This window comes from Phocoena phocoena, chromosome 1 (genome assembly GCF_963924675.1).
Source record: "Phocoena phocoena chromosome 1, mPhoPho1.1, whole genome shotgun sequence".
Lineage (NCBI taxonomy): Eukaryota > Metazoa > Chordata > Mammalia > Artiodactyla > Phocoenidae > Phocoena > Phocoena phocoena.
This window is the reverse complement of record NC_089219.1, coordinates 33,729,599-33,755,324: the sequence shown is the minus strand read 5'-3', so window position 1 is coordinate 33,755,324 and position 25,726 is coordinate 33,729,599. Positions and strand designations below refer to the sequence as shown.

The 25,726-nt window shown below is 54.3% G+C and overlaps 1 protein-coding gene across 1 annotated transcript in view; it reads left to right on the top strand.

The window, feature by feature from the left end:
- The window catches only part of HIVEP3 (HIVEP zinc finger 3), a 56,368-nt gene that overhangs the window by 18,936 nt on the left and 11,706 nt on the right, over nt 1-25,726 (top strand). Inside the window, exon 3 of the mRNA XM_065879935.1 lies at nt 23,749-23,924. Within this exon, the coding sequence (XP_065736007.1) occupies nt 23,749-23,924 (176 nt within the window). The remainder of the gene's footprint in view (nt 1-23,748; nt 23,925-25,726) is intronic.

Genomic DNA, 25,726 nt, shown 5'->3' with positions numbered 1-25,726 from the left:
CAGCATCTGCCTGAGTCCCAGCCTCCTTCCTGTCCTGGGGAGTCAGCCTGGGCGCCCAGGAGGAAGCTGGCTTCTCCCCTTCTCTTCTGTAGACGAAGCAGCCTCTTAGCCAACAGTGGCATGCATCTCTCTCTCTGTCTGTTTCAGTTTTTATTTTTATCAAAATTGCACAGAGTTGAAAACGCCAAATTCTTCTACAAATTTCGTTATGGAAAACAGCAGCACCCTTCTTTCCCCCACATTTTCTGCCCGGTCCCGCACCCCCAGAAGCAATAACTTTCATCTCTTTTAGCTGACCTCCATATCTCTAAATAATGTGCCTGGGTTGCTGCTACCAGGCGCTTCAGCTTAGGTATTAGCTAGTGACTCAAGAGCCTTTCCTGGTCCACATATGCCCCCTCATCCCCCATCCTCTCATTAGACTGTACCATTTATCCTTCACAGCTATGTCACGTAATGAACTGTAGTTACTCTGGCTTTCCTGTACGGCTTTTATTTTCTCTAGGAATAAAAATTGTGTATGCGTTAACTTCATTAGTTTTCTATATATGTATTGCTAATTCAACCCCCCAATTCTCACCTCACCAACTCTCCCCTGCAGATGTTCAGATGCAGCGGGTCCTCTGTAAACTCATCTTTCTGACACAGTCCCTCCCTGAGGGGTCCAGCTGGCCCCTGGCCCTTTGCCTGGGGCACAGCTGCCATCCCAGGGCTGCCTTCACTCTTCGCCCTGGAGATTCTCTTACCTATGTTGGATCTCCTCGTCGACTTACGTCTTCCTTTTCCCCGGTTTACTTCCTCATTGTCACAGAGACCATCCTTCGGCGTGGTCTTCTTGAGAAACGGCCCATGAGAGGTGAGCTTTTCGATGCATCACATGACTGAGAATACTGGAATGTTCAATTCCTCAGTTGATTGATGTGTCAAATTCCGGGTTGAAAGAGTTTTGAGAGCATTGCTCCCTTGTCCTCAAGCTTCCATGTTGCTCTCAAGAGTTCCAGCTCCATTCTGATTTCCGCTCCGTCCTCTGCAACTGTCTAAGGCTCTTCTCTTCCTCCTTAGCGCAGTGACATTTCACAGGCGTGAATCTCGGTGTGGGGTTGTTTGCATCACTCAGCGACTCTTTTAATCTGGCAAGTCAGGGACTTCTGCTTTAAAAACTCTTCTTGAATGGTTTCCTTGATGATTTCCTCTTCTCCATTTTTCTGTCTCCTCTCTTTGGAACTCCTGTTATTCAGGTGTTGGACCTCCTGGCTCTTTTTTTTTTTTTTTTTTGGCTGCGTTGGGTCATCGTTGCTGTGCGCGGGCTTTTTCTCTAGTTGAGGCGAGCAGGGGCTACTCTTCATTGCGGTGGGACTTCCTGCCTTGTTCCTCTAATTTTCACACCTCTCTGTCGGAATCCCCACCTCTTCGTATTTTTGCTCTACTTTCTTGGTACTTCTCTCCATTTTGTCTTCCAGCCATTCATGTTTTCATTTTTCAAGAGTGCTTTCTTTTCTCTGAACGTTCCTTGTAATAATATCCTGTTCGTATTTGGTTGATTTCAGTATTTTCTCTCTCAGAGGCTATTAACTTTAGTTAGTTTTGTTTTGTTTTTAGTGTTCTTTTCCATTTGGTTTCTGTTTCCCTCAGGTTCCCTTCATCCTTGTGTTTGTTTAGTCTCTTCTCTCAGGTGTCTGATAACCTCTGCTGTCTTCCTGTGTTAAGAGTGGGAGGCTCAGAGACGGCTGGGCGCCTGGGTGTGAGAGCAAGGCTTCCCCGTGACTGCCCATCTGGGCTGTTCCACTGGGGAGGCTGCAGTGGCAGAGTCTTAGGTTGTTCTTCTTGGGTGAAGACTCCAGTCTCACGCCCAAAGATGGCAGGGTTCTTTTCCCATAGCCTGGGAGCCACAGAAAGGAAAAAGGTGGGAGGGGAAAGGGAGAGGAGTCTCAGCCTCCAGTGATGCATTCACTCCATCCCTTCACTTCTTTGTGATTCCCCTGCCCTGCCCTTACCTGACCTGATATCCCCCTCAAATGCCTTCCATCTCCCCCTTTGCAGAGAATAAACCTCCAGGCTTTCTCAGGGGCGATCTCCTGGCTGCTGGAGTTGAGGAAGGGATGGGGTCTGACTGCTTCTAACAAGGCTTTCCACTAGTCATCCTTATCTTGGTTCCCTCCATCCCCACCTGCAGAGTCCTTGAGGGGCCCTGTGGTGTAAATCGGGTTGGTTCTCATATTCCCTGCTGTCAACTTAGATTCCATTGTCTTGAGTCTGCAAAGTCCTTTTCACCCATCCATCTCTTTCCAGCTTCCACAATTTTATTGTCAGTCTCCTCTCCTGCTCTTTTCTGCTTTGTGGGTTTATTATGCCAAAAGAGAGCAAGAGAGGGAGGGAGGGAGGGAGGGAGGGATGGAGGGAGGGAGGGGAGGAGAGAGAGACAGAGACAGAGACAGAGAGAGAGAGACAGAGAGAGAGAAAGAGAGAGAGAGAGAGAGAGAGAGAGAGAGAGAGAGAAAGAAAAAGAAATAGAAAAAGAAAAAGAAAAAGAAAAAGAAGGAAAGGGAAGGAAAGGGAAGGGAAAGGGAAATAAAGAATGTTTCCCCACCATCTGCAATAACAGACTCCTAGTAGGGTTGTTTTTAAATATGTTTTAGGCACAGAACTCATTCTTCCAAAGAAGTCTCCAGGGAAGGTCACCCTCTCAACCTCCCCCACAGGTTCCTGGGGCCCCTGTGGCACCTTCCTGAACTTCTAGGACTCAGAGGAACACAGGGGAAAGGGCCAGTGTCGTAGGAAGTCTGGAAAGTCCTTGGGCATTGGCCTGAGACAGAATCAGGTTCTAGGCCCGCCTCCAGCAGTTACTGGCCAGTCCCTAAAGTAGGACAGTGGTATCTACTTTACAGGCTCCTTGTTAGAATTGAATGGTAAGCTACTACGGGCTGTTTTCCCAGGCCTGGCTTAGAGGAAGTACTCAGCAAAGAGACCACTTCCTTCCTTGCTTCCTTTCTTCACTGTCTTTACTTCCTTCCATCTTCTTTTCCTCCCACCCCCTTCCCTCCGCCAGCATGATTGTAATCTTCCCCAGGCTCAGGTGGTCTTTCTTCCCAGTCAGTAGAAAGCCGCTGAAGGTGTAAGCCAGGCTATGTCTCTGATGGCTGTGTGCGGACAGCACATCAGGTGGGCAAGAGGTGGAGTGTGATCTATGGACAATAAAAATGAAATCAGAAAAGAAAAATGACACATGGGTTGGGCAGATGGAGAGTCTGACACTAGGGTCCACCTGAATTTTATTAGCTGCAAATCACAGGAAACTTCACCTTTTCCATCTTTGGGTGTTGTTTGAAATGAGGCCTCACGTGGAGGGAGGTAAGTGGGGTGAGTCCTGGAGCTGGAGACTTTGGGCAAATCATGTTTCCTCTCTGGATTGCAGTCTCTCCATTGGTAATTGGAGGATGTGGGAAAGGGCTTGGGCCTTGGAGTCCAGGGCTGGGGACTGTGTCCTGGCTCTGCCTTTACTAGAGCTGAGGCCTCGGGCAGGCCTTTGCTCCTTGTGGACCCAGGTTTCTCATCTGTAGCATGAATGATGGCCATGTGGCTTGGGTGAACCATCTCTGGCTCTTGTGATGTTCTGTGTGGGATCTCTCCAGCTCTTGTCAGTCGATGAGCCATTTCAGCTCTGCACCCAATACTTGAGGAAGCTGTTGCTCAGAGGCAGCTTACAGGGAAAGGTCTGGGCGAGGGGTCTGTGCGGGCTGGTTGCAAGCCCTTGTCTCTGCCTCAGAGAAGCTGCCTTTTCTAGAGGTCAGAGAATCTAAGCCAAGCTCATCTGCAAGTACCCCTTCCTGGGCAGGAGACCTTGACAGTGTGCCCCGTCCTGAGATAAGACATCTGTTGGGAAGAACTTCCTCTTGGAGCCCAGAGTTGGGTGTTGGGTATTGCTTGCCTGGACACAGGTGAGGAGATGAGGGGGGGCAAAAGACATACCGAATCTCCAGAACCCACTCGAAAAACGAGGAGCTTAAAAAAGTAAGGAGGGAGTTGGTCTGCAGTCTCTTGGTCTCTTGGAGGAGGGGTCCCTGCTGTGATCTGTCCCCCCAAGCATCAGCTGCACCTTGGTGCCCAAGGAGTGAAGGCCCGGTCCCAGGAGACACTGATACTCTCCAGCGGCCACATCCCACCTGCGCCTGCCCACCTGGGTGCCTTGAGTCATGCTTTTGGTGCCTCTCTGGAGGTGGAGATACCTCTCGGTGCTGTAGTGAATGTTAAACAGAATCAGACGCGTGAATCAGCTGTCCAGGGTCTGGCACACTCCATCCCACCGCCCCTGCCAATCAGAGGGGATGAGCGGCACCCTTCACTCCCGCCCTCTGAGCAGAGCTCGTATCTCAGTTCAGCAGCAGGACATGATGAGAAAATCACGGCTTTGGTGTCAGCCAGACCTGGGTTCAAATCCTGGCTGTGCTACTGATTAGAAAGTCACTTAACCTCTCTATGGCTCAGTTTTCTCATCTGAAAAATGGGAATAATAATAGTAACCCGTTGATCAAAGTTGTTGAGAAGTAAAGGAAACGAAGATGTTGGTGTATAATGTACCCAGCACAGTGTCTTATTCTGCCATGAATGTTCAGTATTTCCTTACATCGATTGTCTCTTCAAGTAAGGGGTCAACTAACGTCTCCCCCTTCTGCAAGCACATTGTGGCAGTGTGTAAACACTGAAGCCAAACCGCCTGCGTGGGAATCCTGGCTCTATCACGGGCACCAGCTGATCTTACGTGAGTTACGTAATTGCCCTGTGCCTCAGTTTCCTCACCTGTAGGACGGAGACGATAACAGTAATTACATCTCGAAGAGTTCATATGAGGCTTAACTCATGTAAAGAATTTACAGTACATGATGAATAATAAGTACTTAATAAAAGTCTACTCTTACCATTATTATGAAAGCGTCCCTAGAAATCATTTGATCCAAATTCCTCACTTTGCCAGTGAGGAAACCATGGCCCAGGGAGGCGTTAACACAGCACAGCAATGATAGAAGCCAGCCTCTTGGCCTTCACTCAGAACACACCAACAGGAGGAAGGGAGGAAGGCTGTGTGGTGAGTGTGTACGAGAGTGCTGGACCTGTGCCATCTCACCGTGACTATGGTGATGGGAGGGAGGTGGCATTGTGGTGAATCAGGCTGGGATTCGGAAGCCCTTTCAGCTCCCGTGAAAAGAGACGTTCAACTCCGGAGGATTCCTTGGGTTCAAGAGACAACAGGGTGGCCTGGCTGGGGAGCCAAAGCCAAGCAGGTTAAGGAGGGCCTCCCCTCAGGGGTGGACCCTGCACAGGGAGTTAGAGCCTGACCGGGCAGGGAGACCTGGCATGGCCTTGGATGGAAGCAACATACCCTAGGGAATTCAGGGGCGATGGTTCATGGGGTTGGCAATTTACGCTTAAACAGTTCAGGAAAAAGAATTTTTTTTAAACTATACTTTCAGCTTTTCTGTATGTTTGTGATTGTTTCAAAATAAAAACTTAAAATAAAAAAGAGAGAGAACCAGTTTGGCTCAGAAGAAAGGAGACCGGGGAAGCCAGGAATTGAGGAGAGTTTAAAAGGGCAGAGGCTGCCGGGGGCCGCCGGGCAGATCTCTGAACAAGTGGAGTCAGCCAAGGCCAAGAGAGGAAGCTAAAGGCGTCAGACCAAGGAAGGAGCGGGGCCTGAACTCCAAGCAGAAGTTTGGATCTGTGCTGTGAACAGGCGTCATGTGTCACCATGGGTGGCTTGCAGACCAAAGAAGGGCAGCCCAGCTGGCGGGAGAGTTTGGGTCCCCAGGAGAGTGTGTCCCAGGGCACAGCAGCCAGCAGAAAGCAGTTTGGGCTGGAGCCCGGGCAGCAGGGGGTGGGCGTGCTGGGCAGGCAGGCTCCCAGGAACATAGTGGCAGCAGACAGGGTGGACACAGGAGCCAAAGTGAACCTAAGGCAGCCAGGGAGAAGCCAGGCTGTGAGCAGGGTCTTGTAACCCGCTGGCGAGTGTGGCTGGCAGACTGGGGCCAGGAGGCCACCAGCCAGGGGCCAGGCTGGGCTTCTGGGGACTGAAGCCAGGAGCAGGCAGGGCGCCTCCCCAGGGAAGACGGCAAGGACTGGAGGCAGCTGGTGGGCCCGAGGGCAGGGAGGCTTGTCCGCAGGCTGTGCTCTTCAGCCGGGGGCCGGACCTTTAGGGGCCAGGGAGGAAAGTGTGCTCGCCCAGGGGGGCCAGGTTGGATGCAGTCTGATTCAGGAGGAAGGGGAGCCATCGCCTAGTAGAGAGGAGGAGACCAGTTCCCGTAGACTTTCAAAGCGTCAGCAGCTCTAGCAACTGGGCTGCCTCAAATCCGTCTCTCGGAAGTTTCTGGGACTCGGGAGCTCATGTCCAGACTCTATAAACCATGATTTTCCTGAGCTTTGTAACCTCCTAGTGGCTGCCCTCTGGCGGCTCTGGTTTCACCGTCAAGCGGTAAACCCTTCCCGTGAGGAGGGCAGCTGGGGACTTGTGTCCCCCTCCTTCATGGTCAGGAGTGAGGAGGGAGGAGCCCGTGGGGCAGAGTGGAGGTGGTGACTTGAATAGGTCTGGACCAGGAGAACAAAGTGTCCCCAGGGAGCCAGCCACGGGCTGAGCGGTGACTCAGGGGCTCCAGCTGGAGCTGAAGGAGGCAGCTGTGCCATGGATTCATACTGGGCAGGGGGCCGTCTCCCGCCCAGACTCCAGCGCGGTGCCCGTGGGGTCCGGTTGCTGCAAGAAAGGGCAGAGCAGTGACCACGGCTATCCACACGCTGGTCCAGGCTCTCTTCCTTCCCCCTTCTAGGGGCCAGAGTGCCTTTAGTCAGCCAGCCCTTACCTGAGGCGGGGGAGAGGCTACTGTGAACGCAGTGGGGCTTTGCCTGGGCTCTAACAGCACTGGGCATCCATTGTGCTGGCTCAGATCCCCACAAAGAGTCCTCACCCTTCACCCTCTTCCTTGGGCCTCCTCTGCTCAGTGTGCCTGGAAGGGCCCTCCCAGCAGGGACAAGTAGCCAGCTGGGCTCCCCCAGATGTCGGGCCAGCCCTGGCAGGAGCCCGGCCTCCTCACTTTTCTACCTAGTACGGCCATGAGATGCCCGGATGAGGGTCAAGCACCTGGTCCCCGAAGGAAGGAGTGAGGAGGCGGCCTGGTTTTCAGCAGGCTCTGCAGACAGGCTTGACCGTCCACCGTGGGGCCGGGCACCCTCTCAGCACCCCACCTGCTGCCCGGGCCTGGGTGCTAGCTCTCTGCTCGCGAGGAATCAGGGTGATCGCGCCCATATCGTGCTGGGAAGGTTGCTTCCGTCCTTGCAGGAATCCCTCACGTGTCCTGTCCCCTCCTTGGACTCCTGGGCCTTTGGCTTCCATCCTCCCTGGCCCACTTCATACCAGGTGCATCGTGCACCTGCTTACCCAGATGAGAACCTCCGGCAGGCTGTGATGCAAACCGTCAGGTCGATTTCAGGCGGCACCTGGGCAAACGCTCCTTATTACATTTGTCATGTTTTATTTTAATGTCTGTTAGGAATTTGTAACCTGCACATGAACCTGAGATTTTGCGACTGTGAGCCCTTGGGGTGAAGCTTCGCTGGGGCAGGAAGCTCAGGCTTCTGCTCAGGCAAGCCTGTCTCTGAGCTCAGACTCCTGGAAGGCCCGAGATGTGGGTCCCTGGTGTGGGTTTTGAAACATGACTCTGAGGACCATCACCGCAGGCCTTTATGCAGTTCACGGGAAGCTCACTTCCTGTGGGTCAGGTGTGGCGATAACCGGGAAGGAGGCTGGGCACGCCGGTCTGGGCTGTGTTCTACGGTCTCAGGGAAGACCACTGCGTCTGGAGTCTGACAGACCTGGGAGCCGCCCTGGCTCTGCCCTAACAGGCTGTGTGATGTGGGGCAGACTGGTAGCCCACCTGTGCAGCTGCCCCTGACCTGGAGGGTGATAGGAGCAGTGCCACCTCCTGGGGTTGAGGTGAGGACTAAATGAGAAGACGGCCTCGAACGCACCGCCCCAGCATTTGGAACCAGCATGTGTCTGGAGATGGAGCCTGGCATGCCTGGAAGGAAGCCGGCGGGGCAGGACAGAGGCAGGGATGGGTGGGGTCAGGAGCGTGGCCTCTGGGGCCGGGCCACCTGGGTTGAGTCCTCACGCCATCACTGCTGGGTATGTGACCTGGAGCAGGTTGTTCAGCCCTTCTGTGCCTCCCTTTCTCATCTGCAAAGTGGGGAGAGTACTGATGACACAGCCAGGGGCTGTTCTGGGGACTGAACGCTCAAAAACGGCAGCTTGGCGAGTCCCGCAGCTGCGCTCCTGCACCTCCTGGCTGGCTTTGCACCTGTGTCCATTGACCAGGAGGGCTGGGCAGTGCTCAGGAAACACCTCTGAGGACATAGCGGTGAGCTGAGCCTGAGGACGAGGGGCAGTTAACAAAGGCAGAAGGCGGGGGTGGGAAGATTGTTCCAGATGGACGAACTGGCCCAAGGCTGGAGGACCAGGGTGCTGGTGAGGCTGAGGCTGGAGGGGGAAGGGAGTGGCAGTGAGTGGGGGGCGGCCTGAGAGGACGAGAGAGATGGGTAGGCTGGGAAGGGGCCTGGGATGGGGGTCACAGGTGTCACTGGGGGATGGGGAAGGACCACTGTCCCTTTTCCATCAAATAAAAGAAGCTATATCATTCATCTCATGTTTTTCGAAGGGAAAGTGGGAATGCACAAGTGAAAATAACTATATATTGTAAACACTCCACGCATTTGGGGCTATTTTGAAATCCCCAAAGCCTGGTATTCCTATAACTCCACCAGACATTTGGCCTTAAAGCCGGCTCAGAAAGAGCCCTTACTAGCTCCCCAGGTCCTTCCAAAGCACGCTGTGGTTGATTACGCCCCAGACTGTCTCCCTAGGCTCCTCTCTCGGCCCCAGCCCGACCCTCCGTACATCCCAGGCTCCTCTGCTCTTGCTGTGACCTCCACCTGGAGGGACCTCTCCTCCTCTCCAGCTCCAGATCCCCACGGTGGACTGTCCTTAGAGCCCAGGTCAAATGTCCCCATTCCACGGAGTCTCCCAGACCTTTCCCCACCCTGCCACTGCCTGCCAGACATCGCCTCCCCTTCCGAAGCCCCCAGACCTGTTATCTCACCTTATCTTGACACTTATTATTTTCTGTTTGGTTGAGACAAATGGATGTTTCCCCTGATGGCCAACGTTAGAGCTCACGGGCAGGGGAAATCCATTTCATACAAAGCGTGTACCGTTTACAACATGTAAATTTTTAAATGTAGGCGGTGGGCCGATCACAACGATCTGTGGCATGCTTACTAGCTGTGTGGCTGAGAGCAAGTCTCTGTGCATCTCCGGGCTCAGTTTCTCCATCTCTGGAGCAGAGGCAGCTGTCTCCGCCTCCCAGGCTGTTGTGAGGCTGGAGGACACGTACGGTATCTGCCTCCACTCTCAGCAAACACCGAGGAGATCTGCAGGAAGCCTTAGCAGGCTCTGTTCTCATTCAGCTGCTCCGAGCTGACTCTGCATCTCATCTGAACTTCATTCTAGCCACGGGGTTGCCTTCTTGCCGACGGTTGCTCTGAAAGGCCCTTCACATGCTGTAGATAGCGGTTGTAAGCGATGCTCCAGCCAGACAGGGCCAGCGCTGCTGGAGAGCTTCCCTCGGGCTTTCTGGAGACACGGTGTGCTGACTCAGTTCTCTACTGGTACCGGGCCTGCTGCAGGGAGGTGCGTGGGGATGGAGTGGTCCTTTGTGAGGAGGTCACACCCAGAACCATCAGGCCCGGACCCAGGTTGGGGGCAGCAGACTCTGGCCTTCGTAGTCCTGGCTCTACTGTCCACGCCTGTGTACGTTTGAGGGGGGACCTCAGGCAACTTACTGACCTCTGGTGACCACTGATTGAGATGCAGTACATGGCCTCCTAGATGGAGCCCTGTCCCACCTGGCAGTCCCCTCACCCTGCTGCCCCTACCCTTCCACCAACCTACCCTACCCTCCTTTGTAGTAACAGCAGCCGTTGTCTGTTGAGGGCCTGCTGTGCCCCAGGTACAGAGCTCAGCACTAAGCACTTCACAAATAGAATTTCTAATGCTCACCATCCCCTGCTGAGTAGTACTTATATGTATATACACACACACACACCCATTCTCCAGATGAGGGGTGGAGGCTCAGAGAAACGAAGGAACTTGACCATGGTCGCTCAGGTAGTGAGAAACAGAGCAGGGCTTCAAACCCAGACCTCTGTGGCTCCAAATCCTGTGTTCTTTCCTTCACAGCCCCCTGCCACTAACTGGGGACCCTGCTTTCTGCATCCTCTGACTCTCAGCCACCTGCGGGGCAAACCCCAGCTGAACCCTGTTCTTACCCCTCCATGTGCCCGTGGCCAGGCCCTGAGTGGACCCCAGTGAATGCTTATGGATACAGATGATGATGATGGTGGTGCTTCCCCAGGGCCCGTGGTGTAGGACGGAGTTGGCAGGGGGAAGCGTCCTCTCCCCTCTCCCACTATCTCTCCATGTGCTGGAGAACATTCCTCCCGTCAGCAGCATCTTCTACAGCCAGAAGAGCCAGAAGGGTGCGTAATCCAAAAAGGAGCCTTGAGAGATTGGTGCTCACTGGCTGTGTGACCTCGGGCAAGTTACTTTACCTCTCTGAGCCTCCGTGTCCTCATCTGAAAAAGAGGAATGCCATTACCCACCTCACCGATTTCTAGTAAGGGATAAATGAAGTCCTATAATTTGGAAGATGTCCAGTAAGTGCTGAAGGACCACAGATGTTTGGTTTGTAGTATTATCACTGCTGCTCTGTCCGGTGCAGAAAAGGGCTGAGCGATAGTGTCAAGTCCAGTAGCCAGAGGCAAAGGCGTCGTGGGCAACTCTGTCAGACTGGAGGCCTGATCGTAAAGGTGACATGGAGCTCTGACCAATGAGAGTGTTGCTTCATACTCAGGCAGACCATAAAGAAGACCCTTCTGAGACTGTGTCAGAAGCTGTAATCTTTTGAGACTTGCAGCCCCAGGGTGAGCACTGGAATTAAGAGAAACGAGAAAACTGGCTCCCAGAGGTGAAGGCTGTAAGGGGACTGAGGAGAGCAGAGCGTGACAAAGGCCACACAGGAGATGGCCCACTGTGTGAGGTGTAGTTCCCAGTCCATGAAAAATGTCTTCAAGGAGGTTCAGAAGCTTCTGCTTGCCCTGTACATCAGATGATTCCAAAAGGGCCATGTCCCTGGTGACCAGCACCTCATTTTCCTACTCTGGGTTTGCTTTCTCACGTCCGGCGCCTGGTCATGTCTGGTTCACTGCGCTGGGAACAGATGAAGTGTTCTCTGCTAAGTGGTCAGCACATCTGCTAATCTCTGACAAGGCTTCATAGACATGGCGTTTCTGAAGGCTAACCCAGCCAGCAGTGGCAACAGTCTGATCTCAACGTACGCGCTCCGGAAGCTTTCAACAGCCATGCCTCTCACCCTGTCTCCCTCTGTGCAAAGTATCCAGCCCTTCTGTCATGCTAAGAACTGTCCAAAGCATAGAAAGCGTTTAACTGAAGGGGGGATGAGATATGACCAGTCGGCAGGAGCTCACGTCGTCCATGGACCATTCCTGCTTGTGTGTGTACCATGACCTCAACCCCACATTCCAGTGGTGAGGACACTAAGTTGGCTGCAGCTTTGGTCAGTCACTTAAGGTGAGGGGTTGGTGAAAGGCTGCCTGTAAACATAAACCTCATATGGTCCAGTCTACCAGCCCTCCCTGGGAAGTCTTGTTTCCTGTTTTTCAAGTGCAAATAACCAAATCCCTTTATTCTTAAACTTGGAATTTCTTCTAAAGCTGTTCCCCATCTTGCACCTCTATCATCCTGATATAAATCTGACAGTTCGGTTAACTTCACTGAGGCTTTCATGACCCCTGCATTTTCTTTATTGGGCCCTGATCCTTTATCGTACTGATTTCCAGTTCAGTGACTGTGCTGTGTCTGTTTAGATTCCAACTAGACCTATTTACCTCAAGTCCAGCCTCCCTCCCAGCATAGGAATCTATTGATATTTTGCCCCAAATCTTAGAGGTCATTTAGTCTGTGCTTGCACACTGTCCATGGTCGGGAGCTCACTACCACTCAAGCTTGCTTGGTTCCAAGTTTGTTGCTCTGGGGTTGGAAAATTCTTTTGTAAAATGAGCCCAGATCTTCCTCCCTGTCTTGGTTCTGCTTGTGGACTGAGCTACCTCCCAGGAGGCTGGCAGTGGTTGCACCTGTGACCTAAGGTATCTGTGGGCAGATTTTCCATGAGCCCGGTTTCTCTTCTGCTCCCAGCTGGTGGGGAGCAGATCTCCTCAGAGCAAGGGCCAGGAAGGTGCCTGCCATCATGGGACAATTAGAATGGCCTCTCTTTCCTCCTCCCATAAGATTTGAGTCTGTAAGTCTGAGGCCTGAACACACAGCCCACTTGTGTGTTCTGCAGGTTGAAGCAGCCAATGATGCCAGCCAGCCCCTTCTTGAGAAAGGGTCTGATGTGCCTCGCAGTAGCTACCCCAGTGCCTTCAGATGTTTGGGACAGCCTTGCCACGGTCATTACCTCACAAGTACTCCCCAGCACAGAAATGATACCTTGAATTTTTATGGGAATTTAATACAGTTCACAGCCTTTTCTCATCTTATTTGCTTCTCAAGGCACGTGAATCTCTGAGCATTGAGGAAACACTGAGGTTTCCCAGGGTGTGGTGACACAGCAACTCATAGCCATTGGCCCACGGGCATTGATCAGACACCCAGTGTCTACACGTATTTCATCAGCTGCTACCACAGATGGCCTCAGTCAGGGTCCCCTCAAGCTGCTGTTGCACGCAGCCCCAGAGGGCTGCTTCCAGAGCAGGGCTGTAACTGAACACCTTCCCCATCCCCCTCTGCCCACAAGACACAGGTCAGGCTTTTGCGCCAGCCCCTGAGGTTTTTCTAAGCCAGCCTCCAGTCTTGCTTCTTGCCATATAGAATCATGCCAAGGCTTCCACAGTATAATTCCTGTAACACACGCCTACCACAGAGTAAACACTCCACAAATACTAGCTGTTTCTTTTTCCATGACAAAAGAAGCACCTCTGACCCTGGCTGACTTTCTTTTTAGTGTTTTTTTAGTAAAGAATAAGACATGCATTCAATCTCCAGGATCTGGTCACTTCCCCATTCTGGGCCTGTTTCCTGTCTGGGGAACAAGGAAGTGAAGCTGGGAAACTAGCTGACCATAGTCCTGCATCAGGCTGGGCTGGCTCCAGCCACAGTGGGTATTGGGGGGAAGCGGCCTCTGGGTGTTCTGGGCCTTCCCATCTTAAGAAGGACAACCTGGAGAGGTTGGGAAAGTCTGGGGAGGAATCTGGAATCCATCATGAGTGCGCCTGTTTGAGGCCTGGAGCAGAGAAATCTTGGGTAGAACAGCATCCTTTGGGGACTGTCGTGTGCAAAGAGGGGTTGCACTAAACAGAGCTCAGACTACAGAAGATCAGCAACTTTAGCTTATTAGGGGGAGAGCTGCCCAGAGGCGGAAGGTGCTGCCTGGGACACCGAGGGACCCCAGGTGCCAGAGGTAGATGCGCCCGCGGTGGGGTGTGGATGGGCTGCCCTGAGAATGACCACATCAGGGGATGCACGAGGCCCCTCCCACCCAGGAAGTCAGAGGTTTTAAGGTCCTTCCAAGCATGGTTGTGCTTTAGCAGTAATTTCAAATTGATTTTAAATTCACAGAACTCTTTTTTACGAAGTTCGGTTTACATAGATGCCTATTCTGAAAAGCAGCTCAGTGTGGTGGGGCAGGTGAGGGCCCAGAACCCTGCTGCTTGGTCTCCCCCGCCGTGAGTCCTGAGCACAGTGTGAAAGTCATTGTTCTAGACCCTGCAGGTCAGGGCCTGCCGAAGGCTGGGGCACCCCCACGTAAGGGGCACCTTTAAGAAGTCCACTCCTCCTCGGTAGTTTCATTTCTCTGAACACGACAGGCCCAGCTTCTGGCATCCTGTCTCCCTCCCTAATCTCGCCGTCTGGTCGGAAACGGGGCCTTGGCTGCATTCTTTGGACCTGAGCTGGCTTCAGCGCAGGTTGGCTGCCTGCTCGGTGGTTCTCGGGCTTCTGCACTTGGTCATGCGCTGCACAGCGTCTCAGCTTTATCGTATCCATTTCTTTAGAATAAAAGTCACCCCCTCTCCTTAGACCGGTGCTGGGCATCAAGACCCCTGAGCTACTGTCTTCCGGGTAGCTGATGCCGATTGCTGATGACCCCCTAGAATGAAAACTCACACCAGGAAAAGCGAGGAGAGGGCCCAGATGGCACAAACGCAAACCTGCAAAATGGACGAAGGCTGGCCTCCGTGGTGGGAGTCCTGGAAGCTGTAAAAGAAGGCCCCTGACTGGCTCTCCCCTCCTGCCCCTGTCAGACAGCCCCAACTTCTCAAATCTGTGTCCTCTTTCGGCCCGCCCTTGCCTCTGCCGCGGCTGGGGCTCTAGACAACTACAACACCACTCCCCAGCTTCCAGGCCTGTCAGCCCACACCATCCTCCACCCTGCACCAGACGGGGGCTCCCAAAGCAGGAGTCTCACCAGTCAGACCCGACTCACCCGGAAAGACCGGGATGAAAAGCATTTCTTCTGCAAAAGCCACCTAAGACCCACCCTGCTTGTCCTCCTCTGATCCTCCATGGCACTTGGTGCGTTGTCTGGGTTACGGATTCTACCTCTTTGTTTTACAGTCCTTTAAGTACCTGTTATTCACACTCAAGACTGAGGTCAGAGTCTTGTTTAGCTTTGCGTTTCTGGGCCGGGCTCAGACCAGGTCTTAGTAAGTATTGTTGAGTAAATACAAAGAATACTGCTTAAAATAGACCCTCCACTGGTGGGCTCTGAGCCCGTGCTTGTGTTACATATGTGCTGTGGAATTCCGGGCACAGCAGGCCTGTCCCTGGACAGCACATTAAATGCCCTCCATCCCGGATGTAGTGATGTGATACGATTTCTGCAGAACCCTGACAAAATGAGAGTCTGGGATGTGCCCAGAACCCGGCGTGAACTTCCCCCATGACCCACAGCTCAGCCTCCCCAGTACATTTGTCACCAAGGGGTGTGTTCCCGACCTCTTGGCAACTGAATATTTTTAGCAAATACACAGCTCAGTGCCAACTGGCACTTGCTCCTCTTCCCACAGACATCCCTTCCTTTTTGAGCTTCACCCGGAGAGCAGCACGTCACTGCAGACAAGCTGGTGGGCTCGCTGTGGCCGGACCTCCTGGGGGCCAGTGACCGCCAGGAGCCGACCCTGAGCCTCACTTCATGGGACACAGGCTGCCCGCAAAAGTGGGCCTCCGAGCAACAGTGTGGACGTTTCTGGCCGCATCTTCCTCTCGCTTTGCCTGATTATATCCGAGCTGTATGCCCCTGGGGGAAAGCATATTTGGCCACAAGATCATAATAAAAACAGAAATTTGACAAGACTTTAAAATATCCAAATTTGGAGAAGAGGTGACAGTTTTATGATAAAATATTGATATATGAAAATGTCAATAATGTACATGCAGAACAGCCTCCTAGGAGCTCAGATTAGGAAGGTCACTCGGAGGTCATTGAGTTTATCCCCTCATTTAAGAGAAAAATGAAGCTTGGTGGAAAGAGAAGTCATGGGTTTGAAGGTCAGACAGGCATCTACAAGCCGCATGACCTTGGGGAAATCTCTTTGAGCCAGAAGTTTAGCTCTGGGCTATTTCTGCCTCTCCTATTTTATTTGCCTTAAACTGTGTTTTTAAAAGAGGAGATTTTTTTATATATATATTTATTTATTTATTTTTGGCTGCGTCAGATCTTAGTTGCGGCATGCGGGATTTTTGTTGCAGCTTGTGGGCTCTTCGTTGCAGCGCGTGGGCTTAGTTGTCCCGCGGCATGCGGGATCTTAGTTCCCCAATTAGGGATCGAACCCACGTCCCCCTGCATTGAGAGGCGGATTCTTAACCACTGGACCACCAGGGAAGTCCCAAAAGAGGAGATTTTAAGTCTTAGAATTTAATAGCAATTAAGCACCTGGTAACTTTGTAACACATGACCTGGTTTCAAATTCTGACTCTGTTAACTTACCGGCTGTGTGACCTTTGGCAGGTTACTTAACCTCTCTGTGACTCCATTTTCTTATGTGTACATTGGGATGATTAGAGTCCCTGCATCATGGGGCTGCCTTGTGGTTTAAATGAGGAAAGGTATGCAAAGCATTTAAAATACTGGTTGGCACCCAGTAAGAGCTATATAAGTGTATGCTAATATTATTAGTTTTCTAAAAATCTGGATTTGTGGTTTTCTTGAAAACCTGGAAGATCTGACAGCCTCATACAACACTTGGCTGGAAAGGTGTATCCACTGTTCCTTTAGAGAGGGACTGTGCACTGCCTTCCAGATCATTTTAATCCCGACCCCTCCCCCCTCCTTATACCTCCTGTTTTGCGCAGTCATGTGGCCAGCTCACCCCCCCCCCCCCCCCATCTAGTGTCCTGAGCCTCCATTTGGTCAGGAATGAATATATCTATTTATATTTTTTGGATAAATATGGAATATTTGAAGGATAAATATATGCATTTTACAGCATTGTTACAGGAGCAAACAGGCTACTACACTGAAAGCTGCCTCTATCAGTGAGCTGCCATAACCACTCATTCCCTCCTGCTCTAGGGCCTCCCAGCACTAGTGATGGGGAGCTCACTACCTCGTAGAGCAGCTTCATCGCTGAGTCTTCGTCATATGCTGAGTCCAAGAACAACAACTCACCCATCATCTTGCCTGAACTGCCGTTAATTTCCACCGCATCCCCCTGCTGTTAATTTCCACCGCATCCCCCTGCCGTTAATTTCCACCGCATCCCACTGCCGTTAATTTCCACCGCATCTCACTGCCGTTAATTTCCACCGCATCCCACTGCCGTTAATTTCCACCGCATTCCCCTGCCGTTTAATTTCCACCGCATCCCACTGCCGTTAATTTCCACCGCATCCCACTGCCGTTAATTTCCACCGCATCCCACTGCCGTTTAATTTCCACCGCATCCCACTGCCGTTAATTTCCACCGCATCCCACTGCCGTTAATTTCCACCGCATTCCACTGCCGTTTAATTTCCACCGCATCCCCTCTTTCGGAATCTGGAGCAGAGGATGTGTCACCTCCTTTGGGAGCTGTGCTCTGAGTTCCCAAGTGCTTGGTGGAAGCTTCAGGTTTCAGAAATGCCTGCCAAGAGTCTAGAGCCACAACCCAAGGGGTCATGTGCAGAATGATCAAGAGTCAGGCAGCTCAGCATCTCCAGTTGCAGGACTGGAAGAGACGCGGCTGAAGGCAGGAGGGCAGACTGTGTCACGCATAAGAGCGCTGGGGTCAGACCTGGGTTCCAGTCCCTGCCTTGCCACTTTCTAGCTGCCTTGTGACTTTGGGCAAGACACACAACCTCTCTGTTTCTGTTTCCTTCTCCGTTAGATGAAAATAGTAAGACCCTCCTGATTAAGGGGTTGTGCAAGATTCTTTTTTATTTTCCTTTGAGTCCGTGAGTCTTAGACCTACAGCATAAGAATGAAAAGAGACCCAGAAGATTCTGGCAGCTCCACACCCCTCCTGGCAGCCTCACTTACCTCCTGACCCAAGGCAATGGAACAGAAAGCTGCTTCCATGGGAGGGTCCAGGACCCCTGGTGCTGCGTGACCTCAGGCAGTCAAGCTCAGGGCCCCTTTAACTAAGACATTCTGGAAGCCACAGAAACAGCTTTTTTTTTTTTTTTTTTTTTAAGAACAAAACCAAGCATTTTCCAGCCTGGCTGACATCCCTGGCTTGTCAGATCAGCAGAAGACAGGCAGGTCGTGGGGCTCAAAGAGCCATGAGTCAGCTGTACCCAGGCGGTGAACTGTCTTGCAGGCTTAGAACAGGCAGGAGACTTGGCGGGCGCTTCTTCACCGGGTGAAGGGTAACCTGTGGCACAGGCCTCCAAAGGGCAGCCTTGGGTGGAGGGTGGGGGGGCCAGCAGACCTAGGAGACAGGACCATGCCCCTGGGGTCCCCACCATGCTTTTCTGGCTTCCTTCCCTGGCTCTTTGCATGGCATTTTTCTGCAGCTGTCAACACCCTCGGTCCCACCCAGAGCTGTTGGCCGCAGGGAGAGTGATGCCGTCCTCATCCGTCTGTGGTGTTACAGGCCCCTGAGAATCTCCATGAAGGAAGGTGCTAAGGAAACTTGGTCAGCATCACCTAAAAGCATTCGTGCAGCGTCGATGCGGGGACGGGGATAAGTGGAAAGATCGCTGATGGTGTGATCTCGGCCATGTCACTTGAACTCTTTGGGCCTTGGTTCACATTTCTATAAAATGGAGACAATGGCAAAGGGCTGACGGGAGGACTGAATGACGTCAGGCACGTGGCGGTGGTTGGTGTATCTAAGGGCAAAGTTTGACTATTCCCAAGGGAGGGAAAATGACTTACCCAAGGTCACCCAGCAAGTTCACACAGGAGCCAGAACTCAGACCCAGGTCTCATGCTGACTTCTACCTTCTGACTTCTAGCACAGTGGTTCCTACCAGAAAGTGGGGAGTGTTCAGCCAGCCAGTCCACCATGGTTACAGGGGCACTGGCTGTGTGCCGCATCCATGGGGAGCCCACAGTGTCAGGCTGAACTTGTGCTCAGGGACTCTTGGAGTGGGAGTGTCTCAGCTGAGAGTCTCTAGCAGACACGAGGAAAGAAGGCCTTGGCTTGGCTTTCCTCTGTGCAGCGATGAGTACCGAGCACTTGCTGGGTATCAGGCACTGAGCTAGGCCCTGGGGATGCTCTAGTGAAGGAGGCAGATGTGCCCTCCGCATGGGGTTAATGGGGACTACATTGTGAGAGGCCACACAGTACACACAGCTTGACAGGCACCATGAAGGAGGAGTGGCGGGACCCCCAGGCCCAGGGGTGTGGGATAGGGCTCCGAAGGAAGGGGCCTTTTGGCAAAGCCCTGAAGGAAAGAGGAGCTGGTCAGTAGCAGGCGGTGGGAGGGGTGGGCGGGGGGGAGGGAGAAGGCCAGAGGAAAGGGACTTGGAGGCACTGGATGATGTTCAGCGTTGTTGATGGGGAAGTGCAATTAAGAGAAGAGCTGGAGAGGTAGCTGGGCCAGGTGGTGCCCGGGGCCTTCTGCACCCATTGAGTGAGGGGCAGGGCTTTATCCTGAGAGCAGTGGGAGGAGCACTGAATGGTGGGTCCTGGACTGGGAGGAGTGTATTGGGGGAGAGCCCCCTCTGGATATTTTGTGAGGAAAGGATGCTGTGGGTTAGGAGAGGGGATGGTGGCCTGGGCTAGTGGTGGCAAGGAGGTGGGCCTCCCTGGAGCATATGTGGGATGCGGCATTGACAGGCTGTGGTGATGGATTGACAATGAAGACTGAAGGAAGTAGAAGCGCCAGGGACGCTGGCCTGGCCACCATGGGATGCGCATGGCGTTTACTGACGCGGGGACCCAGGAGGCGGTAGTACGGGTGGGGGGACATGGAAACATGGTTCAGGGCACGTGGACTGTGAGGTGCCTAAAGACCACCAGGGAGATGCCGAGGGGGCAGTTGGATGTAGAGCAGAGGGGTCAGAGCTGGAGAGAGAGACGGGGAGCCATCAACATCCAGGTGGAAAGTCAGGTGTGTGTGTGGAAGCTCACCTGGGGGAAGGTGTGAGGGGAGAAGAGTGCAGGTTGGTGCCTGGGGAACAGCAGCGTGGGAGGCGGGGGTCAAAGAAGGAGCTTGCGGAGGAGACCCGGTCACCAAGCCAACAGGTGTCTCCAGAGGGCAAGCAACAGGGCAATAACGCCTCTGCCACTTGGATTTAGCACCCTGTGTTGTTGGCAAGAACAGTCAGCATGGAAGCTGGGCTGGGGCAGTGAGGAGGCGTGACTCTGCCAGCGTGACGGCCCCTTCCAGACTCGGGCTGAGAAGGGAAGTAGGCAGAGCGGTCGCTGGAGCGGGCTGAGGTCCGGAGGACTTTGGGGTTGGTTGGTACCAAGAGAATTGAGCTTGCACCCGTGTTGGTGAGATGCGTCCGAAGGCGGAGACCTGAAGCTGCTAGGGAAAGGGTGGGACCTTATAGAGAGGGGCCTTGCACAGGCTGGAGGGGCTGACCGTGAGCTGAGAAGGGGAAGAGGGTCCAGCTCACAGTGGACAGCTGCCCCATACCTGTCCCTGGACTTGGCCCTTTGGGAACCACAAAGCTGTACAACCCCAGTGGCCTTCAAGGAGCAGAGAAGTCAACAGGCTCCAGGCTGGCCAACCAGGACTGCTCTCTTCAAGTCTCAGGACCCGCAGTGGCCACCCTCCTCCAGATATCCACAACCTGGACCCTCCTGGCGCCTCTTCCTCTAACCTCTTTTCTCTGGCTCCCAGATCACATTCTCTCCTGGTTCTCTACCAGGAGATCTCTGCTTGAGGTGGCTTTTAGTGCCATCTTTCCCCCGCCCTTACATTTGGGTGCCTCCTGGGCCCTCTCATTGCCCTCTTCCTGTTCTCATACTCTCTTGATCTGAACCTACCTGCCCCAAAGCCCGTCCATCCCCCACAAGGGGTGACACGCGCTAAAACAGTCTGCTAGGAGGCCACCCAGACACGCGTGTGAGGGGAGGGACGAGGGCTTCATCATTTCCCAGTCCTCAGAGTCTGGAAACCAGGGGCCCTGCACTCTCTCCCCCATCCCATCTCCAGCCGAGCCAGAAGCTCTCAGGACCCAGATTCCAGCCACCTGGCCTCTCACGCGGCCTCCAGGGATCACTTGGGGTCATAGCGGGAAGTGCCAATAGCTTTCAGGAGCCTCCTGGGGCTGCTGGCCCACCCGCTGGGCCTCAGCGCCAATCTACGTGTCCCATCCTGAGTCCCATGGATTTCCAGCTGTGTACTGGACATTTCCTCAACTCACACTCAGCCATTAAGGACAAGGGTCCCATATCGCTTCTCTCTAAGCCCGCAGTTGGTACCACTTGAGCCGGCCAAGCTGAAAACTTTCGATCTTTGTTACTCCTTCATGGTGGCCCCTGCGTCATCCAGGTGGCTACCAAGGCCTGTAGATTCTACGTCCAGAAGGACTTGAATCTCTCTCCTAGCACACGTGCCTTGTACTCAGATCCTAAGCCTCTCTTCTTCCAGACCATTCCCCATGGTGCCAAGGAAGCATCTTCTCTTTAGACTTTGTTTATCTTTAATAAAACTTTGATCAAGTCTCATCTTCTTAGCATGGCATTCAAGGCCGATGGTGGTCCAGCCTGTCCTGCCCACCAAACACTCCAGGCCTCTTAGCACCCGTGCCTTTGCTTCTGGGGTCCCTGACTGGGGTCCTCCCTTCCTGCCTCCATCTCTCGGCATCGTCTCTGGCCCCTTCCAGCCCAGGCTCCTCCTTTGTGCTACCCATCAGGTTGTGCACCTTCCATGGAGTGTGACAGAGTGGTATCTGGGGTTACATACATGCCTCCCCACCCCCCCCCAAGTGAGGGCACCACCCATAGAGGGTCAAGCAAAGTCCTTTCTCTGTGTGTGTGTGTGTGTGTGTCCATTCAGGCAACCACAGGTGGTTTAAGCTCGCTATGGAAGGAGAACGAAGGGGCTGAGAACAGCCAAGGTAGACGGACCCTAACGCCTTCTTCTGAATTGGCTTAAGCACAGGGGGAATCCCACATGTGGTAGAAGTCAGGGCGGCTGTGGGCCTGGGTAGGAGGGGGTGAAGGAAGGGGCACCCCGATGGCGCCATCATCGTTGGAAGTGGGGGGCTGTCATGGACCCGCCAAGCAGAGCCAAGTGGAGGTTGGTGTCCAGTGCCAAGGGGAAACCAAGCCATTCTCGCTTCTTTCTTCTCCAGATGGGAAAAGGGCACCCCAGCTCAGACTGGGTCCCAGGGGGACAAAGCGACCTAGGAATTAAAACCCAGGTAGCTGGTTGAGGTCTGGGGGGCGTGCTGCGTGAGGGTGAACTGCTGGCACGGGGAGGCAAGACACCTCCTGCTTGCCCCCAGGGTGGTCTTCCTAAGAGCAAAATGAGTCCCTCTCCCCTTAGACCCCCATGGCCTTCCATGCCTCCCCTTGAAAGCAAGATGGTGCTTTGCCCTGGATCAGGGCAAGAGTTGGCCCCCAGCCTGAGGACTGGGCGCCTAAAACTGGCCCATCGGGACCCGTAATAGCAAGAAAGGGTGGTTTTAGACAACTTGAGAGGCACCGGTTGGCCAAAGCTGAGGCGATCCACTTGTACTCTTGGAGAGCAGTCCGTGCGTGAGTGTGCGGGCACACGCGCGTGTGTGTGTGTGAGAGAGAGTGTGTCACTGTGTGGGTGGGGGTGAGTGTGCCAGTGTGTGTGTCAGTATGTGAGTGTGAGTGCATGTTTGTGTGTGAGAGTGGGGAGGTGGTGTGTGTGTGAGTGTGTGTGTATGTGTGTTGGTGATCGCTGTGCCGCTGCCTGCCAGCTCCCTCCCTCAGAGTTCCCTCCTGCAAGCCCATCCTTGTGGTGTCCTCTCAGCTGTAAGCTGATGGCCCCAGTGGAGCAGGACTGAGTCCCAGCCACTGTCACGTCCTCACCTCCCCCCGAGCCCCTTCCTGCCTCTCTGCACCACCCCACCCCCGAGTTTGTGTGCCAACTCCTGGCCAGGGCCTGATGTGCGGGGTGAGTGTGGGCACAGGCAGGCCTCCTGCAGGCCAAGAGACCACACTTCCCCCAAGGCACCCGCGCCTTCAGATCCCCAGGCCTCATGAGTCAGAAAGCTCTTCTCCTGGATATGCCAGGATCCCCTCCCTGGACCCCGTCGCAGCCTTCCATGTCCCCATCGAGACACTCACACATCCACAGCATTAGACCAGCGTGGCATTTTGACAAGGAGGGTATCAAGTGAGCCTGTGAGACTCGTGGGTTCCTTCCGAGTGGAAATAAGAACATTCTGATTCTGGGCCACGAGCGCAGTGGGGCCGAGGCCCAGCGGGTGGGCCAGCCGCCCCAGGAGGCTCCTGAAAGCTACTGGCACTTCCCGCTGTGACCTCAAGTGATCCCTGGAGGCCGCGTGAGAGGCCAGGTGGCTGGAATCTGGGTCCTGAGAGCTTCCGGCTCGGCTGGAGATGGGACGGGGGAGAGAGTGCAGGGCCCCTGGTTTCCAGACTCTGAGGACTGGGAAATGATGAAGCCCTCATCCCTCCCCTCACACGTATGTCTGGGTGGCCTCCTAGCAGACTGTTTCAGCGCGTGTCGCTCCTCGTGGGGTATGCACAGGCTTTGGGGCGGGCAGGTTCAGCTCAAGTTCTGTCCCTTTCTGGCTGTAGGAGCCTCAGGCTCTTAAGGGCTCTTCGTGGAGACTGTATTGAATTCGGGCAAAGTGCCCAGCACAGAGTGAGCACTCCGTCAGTGGCGGCTGCCAGAGCTGTGGTCGTTATCTGTTTTACTCTGTTACACGGTGGCCCAGAGTGGCTGCTCTTTGGGAGCCGGCACCGGGGCCGGGTCTGGACCAGAGGCCCTCTGTGCCCCTGCGGCTTCCCTCCTGGCAGGAAGCACCAGAGCCTGCCGCCTCCGAGGGAGAGAAGGGGGCAGCCCCCCTGTGTGAGGGCAGGGCAGGTGCAGGGCTCCGTGGCGGATCCCCCCACCCGTGGTTCTCTCTGCTCCGCGTCTGCCTCTCCCGATGCCCCTAAGGGCTGGATGCAGCCAGGAAGCGCGCGCATCTTCTGAGGTGGGAACCTGCCTCTCCTCCTACTTTTTTGTTCCTTTACCATGACGCCTGTTACTCATAGGTACAAATCAAACGAAGAGTATGTATATGTGCGAGGCCGCGGCCGAGGGAAATATGTTTGTGAGGAGTGTGGAATTCGCTGCAAGAAGCCCAGCATGCTGAAGAAACACATCCGCACCCACACTGACGTCCGGCCCTATGTGTGCAAGCACTGTCACTTTGCTTTTAAAACCAAAGGTAAGAGACGGTCAGCGGGGCACTGGCCCTGCCCGCTGCAGGGAGCTCCCCTCTGGGAGCCCCAGCACAGAGCCCGGGGTCCGGACCTCTCTGCCTGGGGCCTGGGCACCCCCGATTCCTGGGCTCCCCAGTGACAGAGCAGCCGCCTCCAGACTGGGCAGTGGCACCCCTCGGCTGCCCTGCCCGTGCTTTTGGATCCCACGCCGGCCCCTCCACCCTCCACCCATGCGATTCCCACCACGGCCAGGCGGTGGCACTCTCGCACACAGTTCCTGGTTTTGTATTTGCTCTCATCACCCCTTCCTTCTGCATGTCTCCTTAGCCCTTTATCCACCGACCCGACTGGTCACTGCCGCTCTTGAGTTTGGAAATCCATTCCACCCCGAGCCACTTAACACACTCGCATGGTCACCTCTCATGCCACACTTTGCCCCTGCCTCCACCCCGCCTCACCACTCAGACCACGTTCCTGCCCCGTCCAGCTTCTCTGCACCTCTTGACACAGGGCCGGGCTCTCCCCAACCCCCGAACGGCAGCCCTGTCATTCCTGCCCCCAACACTGCACAGCAGGGTCAGCTCAGGCTCTGTGAAAGGAAGGAAGACTGGCCGGTGAGGGTACGCAACCAGAGCGCTGTGATGGGTGATGGAGGTGGCCTGGGCCACTGCAGCCACCCAGGACCCGGGTGTGGACCAGTGAGGCTGTGTCCACCAGACGTGGACCGAGCTCTTCTCTGCTCCTTCCATTGGCTGCTCCCACAGGGCAGGCAGGAAAGGCATCACAACCCGCTTCTTCCTTCCTGGTAGCTGAGCAGACCGAGGTGCCTCAGAGGGAAGCCTGGGGCTCTCGAACCCCTGGTGGCTTCAGCCTCTCGTGCTTCGCAGTTTCCTGGCTCAGGGTTGGGCACGAGGGTCCTGCCTTCTCCTTTGGGCGAGTTGGGGGCCTCCACACCAGCCCCCACCAGAGCCACGTGGTTTTTCAGTAGATGGAACTGGAGAGCTTTGACGCCTGTTGACCTTCCTTTTGTTGGTAAAGCTGCTCCCAGAAAGAGCAGTGGGCAGTGGCTCTGAGGAGGGCCCCTCCGGGTCTTTGAGCCTTCCTTACTCCCCCCTCCTCTTGCTGGCCCCTTCCGTTCTCTTGGTGCTAGGTCAGGGGGCATTTTATCTCATCCCCTCGCTCGTGGCCCCCTCTCTGACCGGGTGCCCATCTCTGGTCTCCTGACCCCGTTAGGCTGCCCTCCATTGTCCTCTCACCATCATTTTCAACTGGAGCTCAAACTTTCCCACCAAGGTTTTGGTTTGAATAGAGGTGAGCATCCTTCATCCTCGCCCTGACCCTCTTCTTTCTTGGTGTGTCGTCAGCAGCATTCCAAAGGGCATTCAGAGAGAACTGGTGGCCTGGAGCCCTGCCGTGTCCAGGACAGCTCACCTAGCATGCCTCGGTCCTGGTCGTGGGCTCTGTCCCACACACGCCCCCTACAACCCCGCTTTCTCTGGCCTTAGGCGGCCAGTTGGGACTTTATGGTGGAGAGAGATGGGAATAATCCACCAACAGTTCAAATAACGGCCTTTGACTCTGAACACCAAAAACCTTTTTGTCCAAGCCCCACTTGACGGTGCAGAAAATGGGTCCCTCAAAACAGAAACGACTGTTAAAGCCGGAGCTGTAACTATAAGCCAGGACCCCTGCCTCCTGGGCATCACCCCCAGCACCGTCCTCTCTGTGAGCAGTTGCCCCCTTGTCTGGAAGGAGTGGCAAAATCAGGTGGCCACCCAGGTGGCGTCCAGAGTGGATCACAACTGCT